The 23,438-nt window shown below is 40.6% G+C and overlaps 1 protein-coding gene across 2 annotated transcripts; it reads right to left on the bottom strand.

Annotated features, from left to right (window-relative positions):
- On the bottom strand, positions 1-23,438 carry arid1aa (AT-rich interaction domain 1Aa). 2 transcript variants are annotated; one of them, XM_060869917.1, is made up of 20 exons: positions 22,214-23,438; positions 15,612-15,806; positions 14,629-15,147; positions 13,836-13,949; positions 10,785-11,025; positions 10,546-10,635; positions 10,293-10,460; positions 8,797-9,124; positions 7,921-8,063; positions 7,705-7,808; positions 7,108-7,317; positions 6,812-7,016; positions 6,529-6,661; positions 6,277-6,449; positions 5,619-5,760; positions 5,346-5,468; positions 5,119-5,215; positions 3,981-4,818; positions 3,355-3,485; positions 1-3,255 (listed from the first exon to the last, which is right to left on the bottom strand). In XM_060869917.1, the coding sequence occupies exons 1-20, from the start codon at positions 23,120-23,122 to the stop codon at positions 1,345-1,347; spliced, it is 6,774 nt and encodes a 2,257-aa protein (XP_060725900.1). In that variant the 5' UTR covers positions 23,123-23,438; the 3' UTR covers positions 1-1,344. The 2 variants fall into 2 exon arrangements, with proteins under 2 accessions (XP_060725900.1, XP_060725902.1); XM_060869919.1 differs by having other exon boundaries at positions 6,277-6,443.

Below are 23,438 nucleotides of genomic sequence, written 5' to 3'. Positions count from 1 at the left end.
AAGATTTAATGTACATTTATTCTTACCACATGGAACATATAGTATAAAGATTTCATACTGAATAAATGATATTCATTGAGCCAAAAAGGGGGAAAAGGAGGAATTTACATTACGTTTTAGCTACATAGTCTGAAATACAAATATGAAGAGTTCATGTCACTGGAGAAAAAAAAATATCTCAACTGTGTTTCTTCATCTAGAGTTTATTTTGTACCAGGAGAAGAAATTAAATTTGTTTGCTGTACTATGGAGAAACTGAGGGGAGGCCAAAAGGTGGTTCTGTTTATATATCTAAAGATTTTATGCTATGAATCCAACTCGAGTGTCCGCTTTCATTCTTCATAGACAAGTGAGAAGCATAAGAGTGAAAGACAGGGCGAGAAAGAGAGACAGAGGGGAAAAAAAGTGTAATGTACAACATCTTATATACATCATAGCATGGGCTGTATTCCTAGTTTAAAATCAGTCCTAGGAGGTGATTTCTTTATAAGGGTCAAGTCATACAATCAAGGGGTTAAAGAGAGGTGGTAAGGGTGTCCAAGGTTCTGAATACTTTTAGGAGAAAGCCTCTCTCTCTCTCTTTACCATCAAACTAAGGTTTAAAAACGGTTTAAAAACAAGAGTGGAGCTGCTGAGCCAAGATGTCTCCACATGAAACAGTGCTGCAGTGTTTACAGTCATAAGGAAAAGGGTTACAGAGCTGTACAGAAAACGTCTACAATCTACTGCACAGGCTTCCATTGAAAGGGTATCCTGCTCAAGGCTGATAAGTGGCTCCTTCGGGGTTGAACGTGCAGCATCACAACACATACAACACCAACAAAGTGTTCACTCGTCTAATCAGACTCAAATACCAGAGATGTGTACTCAATTTGCCCTTTAGTGGAGAGCAAGGGCACAGTTAACCCCAAACTCACTGTAAACGAGACAGCAACTTTGGTCAAAAGGTTCTCTGCTTTTTATTTTATTCATTTATTTATTTTGATATAAAAAAACGGAACCCACCCTTCCCCCACTGGGCAGCGCGTAAAACCTGGGGTCCCTGGCCGTATCAGTTTGTTGGCAGAATTTACAGTTTGTGTCGTTTTTTTATTTCTTGAGGCTCTGGTTTATGATCCACAGCTAATTTGTGATAACCTCCCCAAAGTGAGACACAGCAAAAAAGGGACCGAAGGGTCAAATCCTTGCATAAATAAAAAAAAAGAAGAAAAAAGAAAGAAAAAAAAAAAAAGGTGGGGGGGTAAAGTCATTTTTCTCTGCTTTTCATTCCCTGCACACCAAGGACACAGGAGTAGAGGAGAGAACAAAAACCAGAGAAGGTGGAGCCACCGCTCCCCACAGCTGTCATGACTGGCCAATCAGAAACAGTACATCACAGATGACATGGGACACTGAAGAGTTCATAAGAGGGGAGACTGAGAGGTCCAGTAGCCGCGACTCATAGAGCGTAAACTCAGAGTGGTTCTCCTCGACCTTAGCAAGGGCGTGTAGAGCCCGAGCAGCCCGGCGCATCATGTCCACACTTGTAGGTTCAAAGTGCGCCCCCTGCATGTGCAGCAGGGACCCTTGGCTCTGTTGGAACTGCGTGGCCGCTAAACTGTCCTCTAGGAAACCCAAAAGGTTCCCTATACTGCCTTTTTGTACCGCAATGGCACGGGCTGCAAGGCTGTCACCCTGGGCAAGGTTGGCCAATAACACGACTGCCATCTCCCGGCACACAGCAACCTTCCGGTCCCCGACCAGACGTACAAGGTTCCCAAAAAGCTTCTCTAGTCGACTGAAGGGAGGTGTTGCCAGAATAAGGTCCACATTATTGTCTTGGATACTGAGTTTGCTGAGAGTTTCCAGAACCAGTCTCTGAGGAGATAAAGCTGCATTAAGCCCAAGAGACGGGAAGGGATCCTGGGCTTCTGCAGAAGGACACACAGCCCAGTGGAGCAAGCCATCAAGCAGAGGCAAGCAGATGCTCTCAGAGTAGATGGAAAAGTCAAGCTGACCTGAAATGTTTGCCAGTGTGACCAAGCAGTTTTCTCGCAGCAGTTCCAAACAGTCCCACCACCATTCCTCCTTCTGGCCAATGTCCTTGTCTGCCTCTTCTTCCTTCTCATACGTTAAAGGGGCCTGTTTACGCTCTGGATGACGATGATGAAGCAGCACAAGGCGGCCCAATAGCAGCAGCAGCCCTGGATGCTTGGACATCTCCAAGTCATTGCCAGGAACAAACGAAAGACTGCGGACTATATTGGAGACACAGACACAGCGGCGGGCGAGTGAGTCCTGCCAGTCTGAAAGCGTGATTAGTGGGGCTTCGTCCTTGCTGTGCGGTTCATCCTCTAGAACAGTGACAGAGCGCTGACTCTGTGAGGAAGAACTGATGCTGGGGAGAACCGGCTTACTGGCCTCTTGGTTCGAGCCTTCTGGCTCCTCTTCCACTTTCTGCAATATTGATTCCAGTGAAGACTCCGGGACATTGGCAGGTTTCTCCTCCTCATCTTCTGTAATGCTATCGTTTAACTGTCTTGTAGAGGACTGCTGTGGTTGTGTCTGCTCCTCTTCTTTCATTCGCTCTGCACTACATGAAGGGACCACGGGTGGCTCACTCTCAATCATCTCTGATGCTTTTTTCCGTCTACATGTTTGAGTAGACGGTGTCCGGATCCTTGACTGCAGTAGATCATTCTTGCTCTCAAAATGGGTCTGAATGTGCTCTGTAGTATCACCTCCACCAATACTCCAGTGAACCAGTCCACTGTCAAACTCCTGAAGCCGCCCAAGCTTGCCAGAGCAGTCTACTACAAATGGATCCTTCTTTTTCACCACTTTCAAGGGAAGTTTGTCAAACTTGCTGGCCTGTTTTGGCCTCTCCTGAGTCACACAAAGATCTAGAGAGGGTGCTTCTGTTGTTTTTGGTTCTGCAGGCAAAATGCTTTCCATTACTTTGCCCTCTTCATCTTTCTTTGACTCACCCACCTTCTTCTCTGTCTTTATTTGTGGCTCCACTGCTGACACACGTTCTACACGCTGCTGTGATGAGTTTTCCTCCCCTTCACCCTCCTCCTCAGATTCACCATCTTCCTCCATTCCCATTACCACTGGCTCTTCTTCATCCTCGCCATTCTCTACTTCTTTGAGGGCATTGGGGTCCAGCAGGGTTCTCTGTCCTGGATCACCAACTTCATATTCCCTCAGAATGCCAAAGATCTCAATGAGGCAACGCCTAAAATACTCAACTATTAGTTCCAGGAAACCAGGGAGCTGTGAAGACAAAAATGTGATGAGAATTAAAGTTGTGATTGATAAAAACTGATTTAATCTTATTGGGGACATTTTATGCATTGCTTAGACCAATCTCACCTGAATAAGGTTAAAATTAGAGATACTGTTGTCATCATACAACAGGATATTAATGGTGTCTAAAGCCCATGTGCTCTCTGCTAACAGACCCGACTTTAGGGACATCATGACTCGCCATGCTTCTGGTGTACCTGAGAAGTGCAGAGATTGAGATTCAAATCAGTTATGTTGGTGGTTACATTTAATGTTGCAACATTTCTGTGAAACACATTAGATCCAGTTATCACTTATGGCAGCTACGAATTCAACACCACTGTAATATGATTTAACCTAAAGCCATGCAATACATTTTAACAAGGCAGTAGCACCATATCCTATGGCAGCAGTACAAAAGTGGTGCATGCCTGGTAATACTGCAATGCAACTCTACTTTTGTCATTTGAAATATATTGCCATTTTTAGTGTCTTTATGACCATATAAAAGAATAACACTAAACATATAATTTACTGAAATTTATAGCTCAGCGTCCCAGACAAAATCTTTATGTTGGCCAGGCTCTAATAAATTTTCTCGTCTGCCATCCACAAAGAGCGATTTAACCTGTAAAAGACCCTCCCACTGCAAAACAACATGGTGCATTTCAAACACATCAGTCATACCTTACAGCACTAAGGAAATGTCTTACCTATGTCTTTCATTGTGAGTCGCCTACGGGTCTTGAGAACAGGCTGAGTGGCCTCTACAGATCCGGGAGGGAACGGAGGATCTCTCCTCATCATGGGTGGCTGTACAGATGAAGGGATAATATGGGATGCGGGCACTGGTGGACCTGCCTTCTGCATCTTGATGTTGCTGTGTATGTAGGGAGATTTGCTTGGGGATGTCCTGCTCTCCATCGGCCGAGGCATGGGAGTGGGGCTGGACACCTGTGGAATGTGGTTTTGCATGGCTTGGGGAGACTGGTAGTTGGACTGCAGGGGGCGGCTCATGGGTGGCCCAGCCCCAGCTGGGCTGTATGCAGGCTGCCTTTGCCCTGGCCATGGCCCTTCATGGTTCATACGCTGCTCAGATGACAGCATCTCTTCAGATCGGTTCATGCCATGATATCCCGGGCCCTGAGTAGGCCCACCAAGTGGCCCTTGTCTGTTTGGATAGTTGGGGAATCCCATCTCGCCTCTGCCCTGCCACATACCAGCCTGAGGACCATCAGGACCTGACTGCATGGAGCTGCTCATCATCTGAGGTGGCATAGATCCTTGAGAGTTGGGGCCTGAGCCAGGCTGCATGCGGTCCCTTCCAAAAGGGAAAGGGAACTGGTTTTGTGGTCCAGGAGGCCGCCGCTCTGGTCCAGGATAAGAGCTGCCGAACTGGTTATACATTTCTGGCTGTGCCGATGTGGGTGCATTAGGTGGAGCCTGAGGCTGCTGCTGTGGCTGTTGACCACCAAATGGCCCACCATACATCTCACCATCATGATGGCGCTTTGCTGGAGGGTAGCCTCCCTCCCCTGGTCTCTTATAGTTCTGGGTGAAAACAAATGACATTAAAGAACAAATTAAATTAATGGCAAATTTGGCATGTTTGAGATCTATTTTTGGCTTTGTCGTGCCATTTTACACACTGCCATCATAATGTGCACCATATTCCTAACAGAAAACTAGTTGGTGTTTCTTAAATAAATAATAAAAAAAAATGTTAAACGCCATTTTTGGTTTGCTTCACATTTCACTGTGGTTATGAGGCAATTTGCTTCCACTATTTAACATCTAACATCACGTTAAATATTAACTACAAATGAGATCTGAGTTAATACAATCACTTACAGTCTGTTGCTGTGGAAACATTCCTGGTTGCTGATTTGGGTACGAGCCACCAGGAGGCGCACCCGGGCCAGGATACTGATTACCATAGGAATCGTGCCTGCAAAGAACATCATGTGTTAAAATCAATTTAAAGCGCAAAGCAGCTATCTGATCAAATACATTATTTAGAACTATGTCACAGCTTGATTATTTAAAAAAAATTAGAAGAAGAAAAAAAGCAAACTGACCGCTGTTGCTGCGATGGGTAGCGATTCGGTGAGTACATCCCAGTGTCCGTGTTGGAAGGCATCATGTTTGGCTGTGGTACTCCAGGTCCCATATTGTTTTCTGGGCCCATCCCTGATTCTGGTCTATAAAATGAGACAAAAAAAATACTAAAATAAAAGACTGATTAAAATATCACGTACAAAAGCAGCATATGAACCTAAAATGACTCCCTTCTCTCAAAAGATGCGCAAACGGATATTTTTTCCTTATATTTAGGTCTTCTCTGATTTTACCTTCTCTCATAGCCTGTTCCATAAGGATACTGCTGCCTTTGCCCCATGGGCATATTCCCAATTGGACCTCCTGGTCCACGGTTAAACTGCTCACCAATGTTGCTATTAGGACCCTGTCCACCAGACATGAAAGGCTCCCCGACTACAACAATAAAAAAAATAAATAAATCAAAAGGTCTGGGTTGCCACAATAAGCAGATCACTGGCAAAAAAGTACACAAATAATTCATTTACGTAAACTTATTTTTGGCAAAACACTTGTTTATGGTAAAATTGGTTCATTCTATAGTCAACAAATCAAAAGTTGTTTTTTTTTGTTTATGCCATATAAAGCACTAATTTTAAAAGCCTTTGTATTCTGCCTTATCAATGTAATCACAGCAGTTACTTTATGACTCCAGATGAAACAAAGCTTTTTACCATTAGAAGATATACTTTCAGGTTGACTGAAAATTGTGGCCTATTAGGCACACCAGTGTGTACATTGAATCGTCAAACAAATACATTAATAAAAATAACATGGTTTCCAGTTTTACCCAACAGCAAGATGCTCATCTATAAGAAAACATTCATTAAACCAAGAAATGAGTCTCTGATGGTTCTAATCTCTGATGTGACCACAGAATTTCAAAACTTTCACAGCAAAAAAGCTACAAACCTTTACGCATGCCGCTAAATGGGTCCTTGTTGGGCTCATAAGGGCCAATCCGGCCAGGCATCTCTGGAGTGCTCATGCCAGACTGGTAGCCCGAGTTGGGAGTCAGGGTGTTTCTCCTAGAGAAGGCTGGGTCATTACCATCAGCAAATGGATCCTGAAGGTTCACACTGCTCCTATGAAACATACCAGGTAAGTAGTTGTTCACAGTCAAATAAAATGAACTGCAATGATACACAATTGGCCTGAACTCACCTGCCACTTTGCATTGAGGGCATCTGGCTATGTGGGGTAGAAGCAGGAGTAGGGGGCTTCAAATCCCCACTCTCAGCCATAGAGCTGCTTGTGGACTGAGGGGTCTGAGGTCCCTGCAGGGAACCAGATCCAGCTGGGCCATAACAAAAAGGGGGGGGGTAAGAGAGAAATTTAGGAAAGAAACACAATGCAAAATATAGTTTATTTATTTTTAATTATATGTATATAAATATGCATACACATTTTGTTATAAAATAACTAATGTTAGGAAATACACCCATACCTGGGGAGGGTGGTTGGACCTTAGCTTGGTTCTTCTTGGTATCTGCAGACATGATGTCAGGTGGTGGATCTTCTCCACGCTCGATCTTGCATTCAAAAGCATACAGACACTGGATGTACTGCTTCTTTAGCGAGCTAGCTGCACTGCTGGATGTGCCAACATTCAGACTCGTGGCAAGTTCTCGCCACTTTTTATTCTTGTTGACCTGCAAGCAGCAATATGAGGTAATTATTGGCCTAGTATGGTCAAGTATATGTGAGGATAGATGCAACCTCACTACCTGCTAGTGCTCTCACCTGTGTGAGACCTCCAATTTCCTTAACAGACATGTAGAGGCGGAAGAGATCGAGGGGCCTGCGGCCCACAGCAGGCAGGTTGTTCATGCCCATTGCCTTTTCCTCAGTGAATGATAGGTAACGGTCCACCCACATCTTCCTTTCAGGCTCAGAACCAAGCTCATACAGACGAGTGATCTTCTCATTGGTTGTTGTGGAAGAGCTTGACTTCTAGTATAAGTAGATTTTATAGAGGAATTACACAAGAATATCAAACACGACAACAAGAGTTTGAATCCAAGTGAAATACTTTTGCTCCTTTGCACATACAAGTATTTGATGCCACATTTCCTAAAGATTACTCCTAGAAACTAAACAGTCTAGCAATAGTTCAGTAAAGAATTAATCTTTTTTTTTTTTTTTTTTTTTTTTTTTACATATACAGCAATGCAAACCACAGTGTTAAAAAACAAACTAGTTGTCCCAATAAATGCAGCTTTGGCAAACCTATAAAATGACACCTTTAATTAACTCTTGCAGGACCGATCTTAAATGGTACATGGCGTGTTACTTTAAAAGTCCATCAGAATAAAAATGCTTGTTTCCTGAGAAGCAAACCTTGGATTTGGACTCTGACTTGGGTGTCCCTTCAGCTTTGTTATTAATCTTCTGTGTCTGGTTGAGTTTCCCATCCATTGCAAATTCTGGACCAGGAGACATACCTAGAAACAAAAGAGGAGAATAATGTCAAGATATTGTAAGTTATAATTCTACAAAATACTGACTCACTTTAACAAAAGTAGATAAAAATAATTATTTAGCATGACTGCTCACCGCTGCTGTTGTTTGGCATGTTTCCACTCATAGGGAAGGGAGGTCCCTGGGTGTTTATCATTCCTGGCATATTGTTCATGGAGGGCCCATATGGAGGTCCTGAGCCCATCATACCTGGAGACATGTTGGGGTAACCAGGCATCCTGCAAGACAAAACATAACACAAAATACTCAAACGTGGGGACTTATGATATCCCCCACCCCAAAGAATGACAAGCACTCATGTGATCATGCGACAAGTTTATATGGTTCCTGTTTAACTACTGATGGTTTAAAATCACCAGATGCCAGTCCTGGTTTCAGACATTTACGAGCCTTAGGGTGTCCATCCCTTTGATTAGCCACAGATTCTGACCTTCTAAACCCAAGCATTGTTCTAGCCATTCTGATATCCCTGCTCCAGGACACCACTTTCCAGGATTAAGTCTATCTAAAACCATCCATCACACATCAGCTACCTGACTGGTATTACAACTGACCCGGAGTCTTCATATTCGCTTACAAGAATTTCACTCACCAAGGCACATGTGCTGTGGTGATGTAACAATAAAAGTGACTTGACTTGACTATTGTAGGTGATGAGTGCTTGAAATGGCACAGTGGTTCTGGTAAGCATAGTCCAGGAAGGGTAGACTTAAAGTTTTTTGTAAATTTAATGGGAGCTAATCAAATACATTTTTACCTGACCTCTCCACACTGATCCCTTCACCAAAAGTGGGTAAGGTAAAACATGACCTATAACTAGGAGGCACTGAACACTAACTATATACAGAGGTTCACCACTTCAAATCCTGCAACAACAGTACATTATGGTACTACACCATGATCAAATTTATAAAGCATACTGGTGCTCAGGTTGAACCTTGATCAACATACCTGTTGTGTATTGAATTAGTAGATCCATGCTGCATAGCAGCTGCTGCTTCTTGAGGCTTCCTGTTGAGGCCTGGTGGAGGGCACATCGCAGAACCAACCTGTGGGGGCATATTGCCCATATTGGGCCCCATGTTAGGACCCATATTGGGCCCCATATTAGGACCATAAGGACGCCCACCCATCTGTCCATGTGGCATCCTACTAGGTGGCATTCCAGTAAATGGTGGTCCACCTCCTTGCCCAGACATAGCATTCATAGAACCCGCCATGCCAGGGCCTGGGTAGTTGGCATTGGGCATGGCACCATAGCCTGGTTGCCTTTGATAACCTGCACATAAGGGAAGAATAGGTAATTTAATACACTGTGCAATATTAGTAAAAGCAGTATACTTTTAAGCAATATCCACATACTGTCCATGACCACCTCATAGAGCATTGTTAGCCTCATGAGATCTGATATAGCTATTCAGCTTTAGTGCCCCTCATTTGGCAGAAAACTAAATGAAATCCCAATAAAGCTCTATTCATAACATAAAATAAAACAATTAAGGGTTACGACTCAATTTCATAAATGATTTCTTAATTATGTCTTAGTTTCATAAAAATTCACATAATTACACATCATGTCCCACTAGTGGCTTACAGGGCCTTCAGTATACAAGCAGGCTGGCGCGCTATAGCACCTAGTCATAGTGGCAGCTCAACTGACGTGGGCTGTGCTACGTCAGCTGCCTCTTTTCACCCAGACTAAAAATAGCCACACTGTGATCTACTGGGCTCTCAAAGAGCAAGACGGAGAAAGCACAAGAGCAAGCTAAAAAGTCCCAAAAGATGAGTTCTTCATGGCCCAACTTTTTACACATTGGCTTTTAGATTTAAGCTTTACATTATACATTAAATACTTTTTATACCAGTCAGTTTGACTTTAAAGGACTTCAAATTAAATTAAGTTCTTCCAATTAAACCACTAAAGTACATGTAATGTTAGCTACAAATAGGTGACAAGGAGAAGAATTCTGAAAACTTAATCAATAAAAAGAAAGCATAATCTCTGAAATCAATACTGTGAGTACTGTTACATAGAATTCAATGGAACTTCTGGTTTTGCAGAATCAGCAACGCCCCATTATCCCGATCATATAACTATCTACACCATAACATGATTTGAAAATACATGCCAGATAAACAATTAGAAAGATGTGGTCTGGGGTTTAAGGTTTGAAAAAAAGTTCAAAAGTTTGAAAAACTATTTTTTATTTAAAAATAGAACATGGTGATCCATTTTACCCCAATTAAAAAGCATACTCATTAATGCAGATTTGTTTAGAAAATTCTGAACAATTTATTGTAAATGTAGTTCTTTTTACATGTAATCACAAATCACAACCCTCGATTTGTCCCTTTTATTCATATGTATAAAACACACCCTTTTGGGTTTTTGTTCTGAACTGCCAACATTGACTTTATAACTGGGTTATTAGCTTTGAACTGCTCACCTTGTGGGCCATATTGGCCACCCTGAGGTCCATAGGTTCCCAATGAGTTATTCTGCTGAAAAGGTCCCATTCCACTATGCATCTGACCTCCAGACGACTGGCGAGGTGACAATGCAGAGCCAGACTGGGGAGAACCGTATGGTGGCATTTGATTCCTTTGCATGAACCCTGGTTTTAAAAAACAAGAAGAAAAAAAATCAATAAAACAAAAAGGGGATAATACTATAATCTGTTTCACAAAACTAGGCTTTACCTCTGTCCTGGCCCATGCCAGGCTGATTCATGCCAGGGTGTAAAATACCATCAGACTGACCACTAGGGGGCCGAGGCGGCATCTGGGCTCCTAAAAAAGAAAGAAAAAAACATTTAAATCATATATTAAGTATGTTACAATACAGACCAGAAAAACTAAAGCTTACTATGGGTAAAATGCATACCTAAAATAAATAAATATAAAATTAACACCCTGAAAGTATTTTTCTGTTCTTTTACCTGGCAGAGCTGCTGGAGAGAGGGGTCCAGAGCGAGACGCTGTGGCACTAGCAGGTGAGCCAACAGGGGAGGGTGAAGGGCCACGGATGCCTGGTAGATGAGGGGAAGTGTGAGGCGAAAACGGAGACTGTGCTGGGTTGCTCTGCTCGCCCTGACTGCTAGACACTCCAGATGTACTAACACCGGGACTGAGCGCACTTTCTGTACCAGTGGGCAGGTCATCAATAGAACCTGACAGATCCTATACACAAAATAATACACAAGTGATCACATAGAGATCAAATCTTAGAAATGTTTGAGCTTAAGACCAGACACGCAACTATACATAATACATAATGTATGATAGGGAATTCAATTAGAACCTATTTATGAGCCACAAATGCTTAAGGCAGTGATCACAACAAATTTTCACCTTTAGATTTCTTTGCCAAGATGAAACAAAATCAGATGATATACGCTCCTGGTGAAAAAGTATTGGTTTGGTGTGTCCTTAACCAACAAATAAATGGTTTGCGAGTAACAAACAGTTAAGTAATCCTTGCAATGTGCTGTTGCATGTTAAACAGGTTAGCAAAATTACTCATTACTTTCATGATAAATTGTTAACTTCAGCTAAAACAAAAATATGCATGCCTGTACACACCGATCAGCCATCACCTTAAAACTGCCTGTCTAATATCAAGTAGGTACCCCTTGTGACCCCAAAACAGTTTTGACCCATTGAGACGGGGCTTCAAGAAATGGGGCTTCCATGGCTCGAACTTGTTTTCCAAAAGATCCAGATGCTCAATCGGACTGAGACCGTGTAGATTTGTTGGTCATGTCAAAACCTTGAACACATTCATGCTCAAAAAATCATTCTAAACTAAATTTGTAGTGTGACAGGGTGAATTATCCTGCTGAAAGAAGGAATAATGTTGCCAAGAAGTAGTGTAGTTGTTTGCAACAATGCTATGGAGTGTGTACATACAAATCAAAGTAACATCCTAATGAAAGCCAGATTCCAAGGCTTCCCAGCAGAAAACTGCCTTCCCTGAGTGTATCCCGGAGCCGTATTTTCCCCAAGAGACATACACGCACTCATGATGAAATGAAAACATGATTCATCAGACCAGGGCAACTTCCACTGCTCCATGTTCCTTTTCTGATGCCTTGAGTACCAATAACATTGTCCCAGTTCATCTATAATAACTACTGTATACCAAAAGCACCACATAAAACCTGCAGTTTTGGATTTGCTCTGACTAAATCAACTAGTCAAAGTGGTTCAAATCTGTATGCTTGCCCATTTTTCCTCTTTCCAACAAGTCAACTTCAAGTACTGAGTGTTCACCTGCTGCCCAGTATATCCATCCCCTGTAATCACATCACCTGCCAGTGGTTTTAATGTAGTAGCTGATTGGTGTACAATTCTGTTGTTTAAAATAGGATGAATAAGTCATTTTGACTACTCCAGAAACACACAACGCCAAACCTGCCCTAATTTTCTATTACTCATGACTCCGAGTCACATAATTAAAATGCAGTATTCTGTGCAAAGCAAAATCAAAATTAACTGCATCTGTAAGGGAATCTCTTTCACATATCGCATCCTCTTTCATTCCAATGACCAAGATTTGTTTACCAGGTAGATTTGATATGCATCTGATATGAGCTAAAAATGTCTAAAAATGAGCGTACACACAAACAAAGACAAATAAATTGATCATAATTTTTGGCCAATCCTTAACAGCATAACATGTTGTAATAGCGGATTATGCTTTTTATCCAAACGTTATTTCCTACTAAGATATACAACATCAATAACATTCAAAAAACATGGATTCATCACTGAAAATAACAGAAATCTAAGTGTAGCCAATCAACACAATTGTGCACTCCTACGCCTTATGAGAATGCATTGATTTAAAAACCATAAGCACATTCTTTACATCTAAAATACCCTAAGAATAATATTACAATATTTGAAGAACATAATTTTGCACAAGAAGAAAAAAAGTTACAGAAAATTAAGGTCAGAAATTAAAAAAAAAAAAAAAATCTCCTCTACCTGTTTAAAACATGCGTTTCCAAAAGTGCAAATGATATTTATAGTACAACCGGTTTGAATAACTGGTACAAAACAGACCAACATTCACACAGCTATTTGCTACATGGGAAACATAAAATCTAGTGGTCATCTTATAACATTAGATGCATAACTTTTGGAACAAATGAAGAATGTTATGTTTTTAACAATATTTCTCTTTCATTGCATTATACTTTGCTAACTATTGTTAAAAGTTTGTGCTCAAAATGTATGCTCTAAAACAAAAATAATGTAGTGAAAGTGTGCAACAATAATCATAATTTATATTATTTAAAAAAAAAAGCATTTTTAATATTCTTTATTTCTTAATGACATTTCCCCTAACACCTGTATCCAGTAAACTACTAGTGATGAGCCACAAACAGCAAAGCACAACCATGCCACTGGTCTTATCTGTCAACTTGAAGTGAGGCAGGGAGAGAGAAAAATAAATAAACAAATAACTAAATAAACAAACACAACTCAAAAGGGGAAGGAAAAAAAAAAAAAAAACATTCCAAGGTTGCCATAGCTACAGTGGTAATGTGCAGATGTGCTGAATCAGCACAGACAGGTTCACTCCATCTGTCTAAGCTTCACTGGTCAAAACATCTGTCGTCTGTCACTAGCCTTCAACATTCAAAATAGTTTGATTAAGAAAAGACAGAAATCATAGAGGCCATTCCAAATTGAGATATACGTCTGAGCATTCTAATAACCATCACCAAGATTAACACAAAAAACCTAAGAAACATTTTCTCCCTGAGCATTAGGAATCCCCAAAAACTGACACAGCAGCTAATGAGGACGTCCCTTAAAGATGTCTAAAGGTTTGTAAACGTTTAGGCAGAAACAGTTTTAGAAAACTCGCCTCAAATGTGAAAATTTGACTATTTCACGCTGCATGCTTAAATTACAAACTCAAATACACGAGCTCCTCAAGACATGAGCTGGGTACGGACAGGCCATGACAGAAGACTTACAGGTAGACTGGAGGGTCGTCCCTGCATGTCCTCAGAGGAGCTCTTAGTGGAGGCCACAGGCTGACTGGAGGCAGTAGCACTGGACTGTGAGCTGAAGGATTCCTGGGAAATCTCCTGTAAAGTGAGCACATATGCAAATATAGTGATTACTTCAAGTGCCAAATAGACATAGAAAAGTTCCATGTTTTCAAATACTTGGAAATACTGCCATAGTGACAGATTTTCTGATACAAGACGACAAGTTATCTGGAAACGCTGAGAAACCGAAGCAACTAAACTGCAAACAAAACATGGGAAAGGGAAAAATGTAAGATTTGTCCATCATTGCTCTCAATAATATTATTCAATTTAACTGTAAAGCTGGAATCACTCCAATGCACTGCTATAATGTGCACAAAGCAAGTTTAAAGCACATATGACATACAACCAGTATTTCAATGTCAATGTATTTTAATAGATATTCATGAGGCTTCTCAATAATTCAATAGTTAAAAAATAATGAGAACATCTATGACTTACAAAAAAGTTCATTATTCAACACATTTGGACTGCCAATTTAATTACTATTGAAAAGCTTGATTTACAATTAAACATTTATATACACTTATTTTGCATTTTCAAAAAGCTTAACATTTAGGGCAATTCACACCATCTTTAAAGGGTCACCAAGTGGCTCGATCTCAAAACCAGCAGGGAACTACCTTTTTTAGAAGGAACGCAGTTAGGATACATCAGACAGTTGGCAAGAGAAAATGCATCTTGTAGAATAAGTGGACTGAAACTCCCAAATTACCTGAGGAGGAGGAGGAAAACGCTGATAAGACGACTGCTGCTGTGAAGGATTCTGGGAGTATGAGGATGGCCCCTGCACTGTGGGCTGCTGTGTGGCTGGCGTAGGAGCTTGTGGGGTCTGTTGTGTTGGTGGTTGTTGGGTTCCTTGGCTGAGAGTATAGTTGGACTGAGCCTGTGATGCTGGAGGAGCTTGCGAGGCTCCCTGCGGAGGAGGCTGGGGCTGGGGAGTCTGCTGCTGAGGGTATGGCGACTGAGTAGTCTGTGGTGTAGGGGGCTGAGAGTAGGGAGGTTGGGATTGGGTTGGCCCTGGTGGGGGTGCTCCCAGTGGCCCCTGGGACTGCTGAGGCATGTGGGGCTGTGGGTATGGATGGCCACCTTGCCCGTGAGGGGCAGATGGTTGGGGAGGGTGAGGATATGGTGACTGTTGTTGACCCGGGTGAGTGCCCGGGCCCTGCTGACTGTAATAAGGCTGCTGCCCCTGCTGTCCATAACCACCTGGTCCCTGCTGTCCGTATGCCATCTACATAAAATAAGTAGCAGCAAACTCATTAGATACAAAAAGGCTTGGTGGATTTGTAAAAGTACTTATTAAAATCTTGTTTTTTTTCTCATAAAATAAGAACATAACTGCCATGATGGATAGTGAGAAATCAATTGCATAGTTTATCACAGTCTTTTTATGGTAATGCTACTTTGCTGTACAGAGCTGTCTTCTTCAATAAGATTTTTCATTCATAAATACAAAAAAGTTATCTTGTCTATTACATCTCAACGCAGCAAAGGGTTTAAATTCAACAGAACTGTAACTGAACTGACATTGAAGTTCATCAAGAGAGACCGCAAAAACAATGACAAAATCATTTCAAATTCTTAACTTTCTCCATCTTGGTCAGAATATACACATACATTGTAAGTATCTGGATGTTCTGCACCTACAATGTCTGCTTTCCTCAGAACCTTTATTATGTATTAAGAAACCCTGACCTGTTGGCCATACTGCATGCGACCCTGCATGGCCATGGGGTATCTCTGAGGGCCAGGAGGCCCATAACCCTGGCCTGGATATGCAGGACCCTGCTGGCCTCCTGGAGGTCCTTGGTGGGGCTGCTGGGAGTATGGGCTGCCCGTTCCATACGGCTGGCCACGCATCTTCCCCAGCTGATCTATAGAGCTCGGAGTCTAGGAAACAAACATACATGATACAGGAGAATGCGTCATGTACAATTTATTAGCAAAAACAGTAAACTTACAAAGTGTGACAGGATAAAAAAAAAAAACAACAGGTAACATGAGCATTTTGCTTTAACCCATAAATTAATGTGTATACATTTCACTAAGATGGTCAGCTCCTCCATCCAATCAAGCCATAAGTAATTATGACCATTACAAAAATGGAACACAAATCAATATGAAACAGCAATTAATTTTTTTATGCACCACTTTATAAAGAGCTGTCAGTTTCACCCCTAGGATCAAATTTATCTCTCTCAACAAGATCCTCCATTCAAAAGGAAGCACAAGACGAATGTTTACTCAAGCTAACCACCTTCAACAAATATAACTGGAACGCAGAACCTGCTACTTCCACAGAAATAAACTGTAGTTCAAAGACTTCGTCTGCTACTAAATCTCAGTACTGAATTTAAAATGGACCTAGGCAACGTGGCTAGCTATATATTTATATATTACACACAAACACACATACATACATACATACATATATACACTTGAAGTCATTTTTGTTATACACGGTTTGCAGTCAGGTTGGTGGTGAACCCAGATGATTTCACAGGAATAAGGAACATGTTTCACAACTATATTAAATATTTCCCAAGGTGAGGGGGAAATGTAGAACCTGAAGGAAACCAGCAAAGACACAGATAAAACATGTGAAACCCCAAACAACCAAGTCTTTGGCACCCATATTAATACATGGAAATGAACATTTTTGGCCAAAACTAGAGTGAAGCAATCAGATAAAAAAAATTGTTAGACAAAATCTTGGTACATTTCTCAAATCTTACAAATATTAAAAAAAAAGATTGAGGAAGTAAAAATACTTCATAAGTAGTTTGATTTAAGACCTGCTTTTTTATTTTTTCCAGGCTCATTGTAAGTAGTGTAAATCTAGCAGGTATAGATGCCAGAGCTATCAGGAGTGAAAAAGATTACAATTCAGCAAAAGTAACAACTGACAAGTAAGTGAAATAGCGTTAGGTCGGCACAGAAAACAAACACTTTCCCACGGTTATTAACCTGAGTGTTACCTTTTTCTGCCTTAGTTAAAGAAGTCATGAGTGCTATATATAACTCATTTCCAATGGCCCAGTCTGCCGAATATTTAACACATCCCAGCTGTACTTTTGTTTGAGCCTGAGCCAAGTTGGCTTCCCCAAGCATTCTTGGCATCGAATGAATGACATGAGCCATAACGGAATTAGCTGGGAATGTTCTGCAATGTGACTTAGGATAGACAGTATAGACATGTTCCAAGACCAGGGATAGAGTTTAGAATAGATCCATCTTCCTTCAGACCAACTCGAAAAATATTTCCTTTACAAAATCCTAAACATGCTGAACTGAAATAAGCAGAATAAATTTATTAGAAAATATATTTGTGTACACAACATTTGATCCATTTTAAATGAAATCAAGTGAGAAAAGTCTAATATCCAGACATCATATAAAAATCACAAAATGAAGGCCAAAGCAACTGAGACATTTGCAATAGTATTTGAAAGAAAGCCAGATGTCAAACTCTTCACAACTATTAAAAGACTGGTTTACAGTGCCACATCACTTAAAATGGACTAGTCGGTCAACATACAGTTTTACATTATCCCAAAACAATTAAAACGGTCACTGCAAAATATTACTATATAAGAACACTAATTGTTCCTATTAAAATAATATAGGAAAGAATCTACAAAACTCCAGCAGAATAGAAGAGAAAAATTAAAAAGTGTAATAATTGAGTTAAATGATATTAAATAAAACATCTATTAAAAAATTAATTAAACAATTGTTGCAAAAAATACTGATAGTCACAATATCTCAGAAAAGTGTACTGTGGCACAATGCATCACAATATCGATATTAGACATATTGCCAAGCCATGGTGTTTATTTATATAAGCAGTTTTTATTTCCCAACAGGACTGACAGAAGGCCTCCTTTGATAAACAACCCCAGTTTTAAAAGGCTGAGCCATAGCAGCTCTTGACATTTTCCAGAGTCCAAATTGAAAAATAAAATAAATAAAAGCAGCACATGGCTAATCTGCATAAGATAAAGCGAAGGCTCTCTTGGCAGGAGACAAAGCTGGCCTGGCTCTTTGATTGGCTGTGGGGGATGGGGAGGGCACTGGCACGCCAACATATGAAGCGAGAGACTTGAGGACGCCATACAGCACAACAGTCACTGCTCTCATCACAGATCACTGGGTAACTCCAAAGCACAAGACCAATAATTACACAGCTACCTGTGATAGACTATCATCAAGCCAAGTGCATCAGGTAACAAATATACCTACTAGAAGAAGAATGAAGCAAATCTGGAACAATGATAATAGAATTCTGAAACTATACACATACATACATACATATACACACACATATATACACATATATACACACACATATATACACATATATACACACACATATATACACATATATACACACACACACACACAAAGCTGAATATCTGAAAATATAAATATGTGGTAGTGGCATCCATCTTAAGGAGAAAAAAAAAACTTAAAGCAAACTAATAGAACTTGATCAACATCAAACAAGAAAATCAATATTTGTGTATACAACTATGACTAGAGGTTCCCACAGTGCAATGGCTAATATCATCATACAAAAACAAAACTAGAAATTTGTCTGTGCAGATGGATATGCACAAATGAATAGGTTAACAAAAAGGATCTGTTTGCATGTTAAAACTCATGTACCGCACACTGAATCTGAGTGGTAAAGCGACGTCTAAATGATAACTATGACAGTGTTAAAGAGATCATGTGCAAGCTGTCAATCCCTATGACAGCAGTTGGAGTGCCCTAGCTGAAAAGCTGAACTTTCAGTAACGCTCTTGTACAATGAACGTGTGGTGCCTCCCTAGTACTTATGTTGAAATAATTTGTAGACCTCTCCCACTACAGCATCTTTGTATATGTATTAAAAAACTGACAAAGATAATGAAAATGAAATCAATGAGGATAAGTGTTAGAGAAAAACAGGTCAAAAACATGTATAAATAAAATAAATTAAAACCACCCTAAACATGAAGCATCTTACTGATCAAGCTGAAGCAGATCTCACATATCATCTCCTAACCTGAAGGTGTACTTGTTAAATCAACTAGCTATTATTTAAACATTAAACAATATGCATAATAATTAAAAAGTGAAAACATTGTATCCAAAACAAAATAGAAATTTAACCTGCTGAACAGTGAAAGCCTCCTAATTGGTACGGGCAGCACACCAGTAGAAGGTTAATGAATGAGAGGCAGTGAAATTTGGGCTTATTAGGTCTCTAATTAAAAAGACTTTTAAAAATACAGTTTAGAAAAGCTGCAGAAAAGCACAAACAAAAGCCCTGTTAGATGATTTTAGAAATATTGGATTAGACAGAAAACAGAAATTTTAATTCTAAGATTATCTTAGAACTTGATGGAGATAACTACTATTGAAATATTAAACCTTACATTTAGTCTATTACAAAGCCCTTATATAATGGACTCCACTATTTCAGCAGAGGACAAACAATTTTTCACAAAATACAACATTATTGTGTATTACTAAGACTGGCTATGCAACATTTATATTGCAATTTTAGAATACAAACAGTTATCAATACTAAAGAGATATATTTGTGCAGAAAATCTGTAGCTGCAGTCATACAAATACAATACCTGAAAACAATTATTAGCATATTGTCCCAATACTAACTGCCCTAAATAATTGCCATCTATGATGCATAGTATTAGAAGGCCATAATTTAAAAGATATACAACATAACACACAGCCTTGACCAGCATGTAACACTGTTATTCAAATGTTTTTGTTTTACATTATTACGTCTAAAGCAATGTACTGACAATTTAAATATATTTCCCTTGTCTAACAATCAGAACCATTTCTTCGCAACAGCTATATAACTCGCAGTTTGATTACGTTCATGGGATGACCGGTAAGGATATAATGACTGGTAAAAAATTTCCTAATTTGTTATGGCACACTTAATTATCATAATCATGTTATATAACTAAGAATATTAAATGTGGTACATAGTGATTAAGTTACTGTCCTAGCATCACTAAAAGAGAACATCTCAAGCATCATCAATTGCCCTAGCTAACGACAAAATATGACAAAGAGCCAATTAGAGATCTGAGCTGCCTGTCACACACCTATAATAATAAACGCTGTATTAAAACAGTAGGGATCTGGGTGCATGCAACGATAAACAAATCAGCATCATCTAATTCATGAAACTATTGTAAAACATCAAAACCAGCAATGATTTAAAAGCAGTTGATGATAAGGAACACCCAACTTACCCTCTTAAACATCAACATTAATAATAATAATAATAATAATAATAATAATAATAATAATAATAACAATAAACAACACAGAATCCTTAATATAAAAAAATGCGTTGACCTAAAGGTGAGAAAAAAAAAGAAATGTACAGACACACACGCATCTATCTATCTATCTATATATATATATATATATATATATATATATACAGAGCAAAGTGCAAAGACTGCAGAAATTACCATGTCTCAGTTATCACTATTACACCTTCTGTTTGAGCAATTATTGTTGTTTTTATTTTTTTCCCCCCATTTAGGTCAACTTATTAATTTACCAAGCAATTTCCTAAACTATATATAAGAATAATGCTTAATTATTAAGTATTGACTTAAATAAACTGGAAATCAAGTAAATTTTAGATATGAAACTTATGTTTAAATCACACACCCCACGACCAGACGTGGGGTTTTGGACAAATATGTCAAAGTTGAATTTGACTTGATTTCATAGTGAAACTGTAAAATCTCATTAGGAAAACTGTATAATCTGATTTAACCCTACACAATTTCTTAACAACACAGCCTCCACAACAGAAAGACCACAAAATATATTACAGCTCAATATTCAAAAGAACCTCAGATTAAAGCACAGTGTATTCACAAGGGTCTCAGAGATTATTGTTGTTTTTTTAATCATAATCACATTGGTGTGTTTAAAAAAAATAAAATAATAAATAAAAAGATCAAGCACAGATGAGTCACTGCTATTGAAATATAATATTTACCCATGTCAGGCAGGGTAGATCTACAAGAACTGTTAATAGTTCCCATCATTAGGTCCAGTCCAAGATAAAAGGAACTGCATGTTAGAAAGATCTTCTCAAACACTACAGGATAGTGTGAGAAACTGAAAAACATTACCTTGGATTTGATTATATGTGTGTGTTTGTGTGTGTGCACGAGAGAGAGACTAAAAGAATTAAAGAAATAACTGGTTTAAAAAAAAAAAAGAAGTTTTTAAAGGCACAATGTGAAATCCTAGAATTATTAACTGATCTCAAATAATTAATTCAATTAGTTGCATAAACATTAGTTAGATGAGCTGCAGAAGTGTGTGGAGATGAAGCATATTAACTAATGAGGAATTGTTGCTGTGTTACATCATGTGAAATTATAAATGGCCATGAGCGCAGGATGAAGAGCCAATCAGATCTCGACTCGCGTGTCAACCCAAGACCAACTGTCTCCTGCCTTTGACACAAGCATTTTACCTCCACAATTCAAATCCCAGAGCAAAGCAATCTGGTCTTACTCAAATCACTTGGCTGGCGTTTACAGGCACACGCTAGCTGGCTAACACCACACGCTTGAAACATCACGTTTTACCATAAAATCTAAGATACCTGTGCACATCCTGTCCGTCCCTAAGCATTCACCTTAAATATAAACACGGTTATTGACATATTTGTGTGTTTGTTGTCACGGTAACCAAGCAAAGGTACTAACTCTCGAGTGATGTTAGATCCTGCAAATATCATAGGTGTGAAACGTTCACTGGCTTTTGCTCGCTTTCCCGCAAAATAAACACGTTTAAGGCATATTAATGAGTGTAAAATCGTTATCTAGCCTTTTTCCCATTGCACTGAGGTGCCCCTGTACCACAAACACTCCACATTAAGCAGCGAAACAGCAACAAACCGAACACCAAGATAACCTTCAGCTAATTATGTTTAGCCATCTGGTGATGAGAAAAGCGACCGGGAGCCAAAAAACGTGTATTTGTCGTGTTTATACACACTTTATACCGCTACTCAGGACTGCAGCTTGTATTATCTAACATTTTTACACTTATTACAGTCGCAAGTCCGCCACTTCGTAAATAAAGCTATTAAAGCAGACGGTAAATGAAAAAGCACGAAGGCAGCCATTTTATCGTATCTCTTAGCTAGACAATAGCTAGCCTAGCGTGCTCACGGCATACGTTTAGCACGGACTAAAAGCAAGAGGAACTACAAATCGTTGTAGGTTCTAACTCACCTGGGTTCTACCGAGGGTTTGACCGGTGCTTCCCGGGCTCATGGGTGGCGGGTGATGGCTCCTTTGTTGCCAGCCCGGATGGCCCCCTCCATACTGGGCAGCAGCAGCGCTGATATCCGCGGCTCCCTTGTTAGCGCCTTCCTGGTTGTTGTAGTCGCTCGGCGGGTAATTGCCGTATCCGCGACTGGAGCTCGGCGATGTTAGGAGCTGATTTAGAGTCGGTGTGGACGTGGCCTGTGGATTTGCAATATTATAGCGCTGATTATTGTAGGACGCGGCCATAGTCGGAGATCCTCCTGCTGGCTGCTGCTGCTGCTGCTGCTGTTTAGCCGCCTGAGCCGGAGCGCTGCGCGGGGAGTTCATGGCGTAGCCCGAGCTCGTGTACGGCGCTCGGTTCGGAAATTGTCCGTAGCTGTTAAACTGATGGTTCGGAAAGCCGTGGTCGTGCGAGTTCGGTCCATACGGCTCCATTATGTTGCTGGGCGCCGCGGCTGCCATGCCAGGGCTTTGTTGTCCGCCATGTTGATGAAAAGGGCCCCGTGCGTAGTGGTGAGTGTAGCCGTAGGACGGCGGCGGAAAACCGGACCCGTGGTGTTGATGGGCCATGCCCGGGTGGTTATTCGCTTCGGGTCCGGCGGGATCATTTTGATTATTGGTGAGTCTCGGAGGATTGCCGTTGCCGTTCTTCATCTCGGACTCCCCTCCTCCACCTCCTCCCGTAGCATTGCCAGGCTCGGGCCGCTCGTGCAGCTCGCCGCGGCCCGGTGATCCGATCTCCGATCCCGGCTCCTTATTTTCCTGCTGCTTCTCCACCGGTACCGACTCCTCCTTTGGGTCTCGGTCCGCTTTTTTCAGCTCGGAAGGCGGGCTGCTGTTGAGAGAGGTAGCGCTGGCGACCTGAGCGGCCATGATAACCCCCCTCTCTCTCTCTCTCCCTCTCGGCGAGTCAAGTCACAATCGAACGCTAAACATTGAAACGTAAATACAACAGTTTTACAACCATTTGCCCGTATCTCCAGTCATCCCCACCCCTTACCGCCGGACCGAATCCGGGCTGCACCGTTAGCACTGCTTTTTAGAAGCACTCTGAACAGTAAACTGTGTTCCCAGGGAATGAATTTAACCGACACGGAATTTGTGGGGGTTTCTATTACAGAACTAGACTACAGCGGAGGAACGGATCACACCAGCACGAGGCTCATACAGCCATTTTACCGACACACAC

Source organism: Tachysurus vachellii, chromosome 5 (genome assembly GCF_030014155.1).
Source record: "Tachysurus vachellii isolate PV-2020 chromosome 5, HZAU_Pvac_v1, whole genome shotgun sequence".
NCBI lineage: Eukaryota > Metazoa > Chordata > Actinopteri > Siluriformes > Bagridae > Tachysurus > Tachysurus vachellii.
Note: the sequence above shows the minus strand (reverse complement) of the source record. Positions and strands in the feature narration are given on the sequence as shown.

Excerpts from the sequence above, each read along its gene's own strand:
- arid1aa (XM_060869917.1), bottom strand. The coding sequence starts at position 23,122 with ATGGCCGCTCAGGTCGCCAGCGCTACCTCTCTCAACAGCAGCCCGCCT. Across the intron at positions 10,461-10,545 it reads TGGCATGGGCCAGGACAGAG|GGTTCATGCAAAGGAATCAA; the intron begins GTAAAGCCTAGT and ends TTTTAAAACCAG. Across the intron at positions 3,486-3,980 it reads ACTCACAATGAAAGACATAG|GTACACCAGAAGCATGGCGA; the intron begins GTAAGACATTTC and ends TGCACTTCTCAG.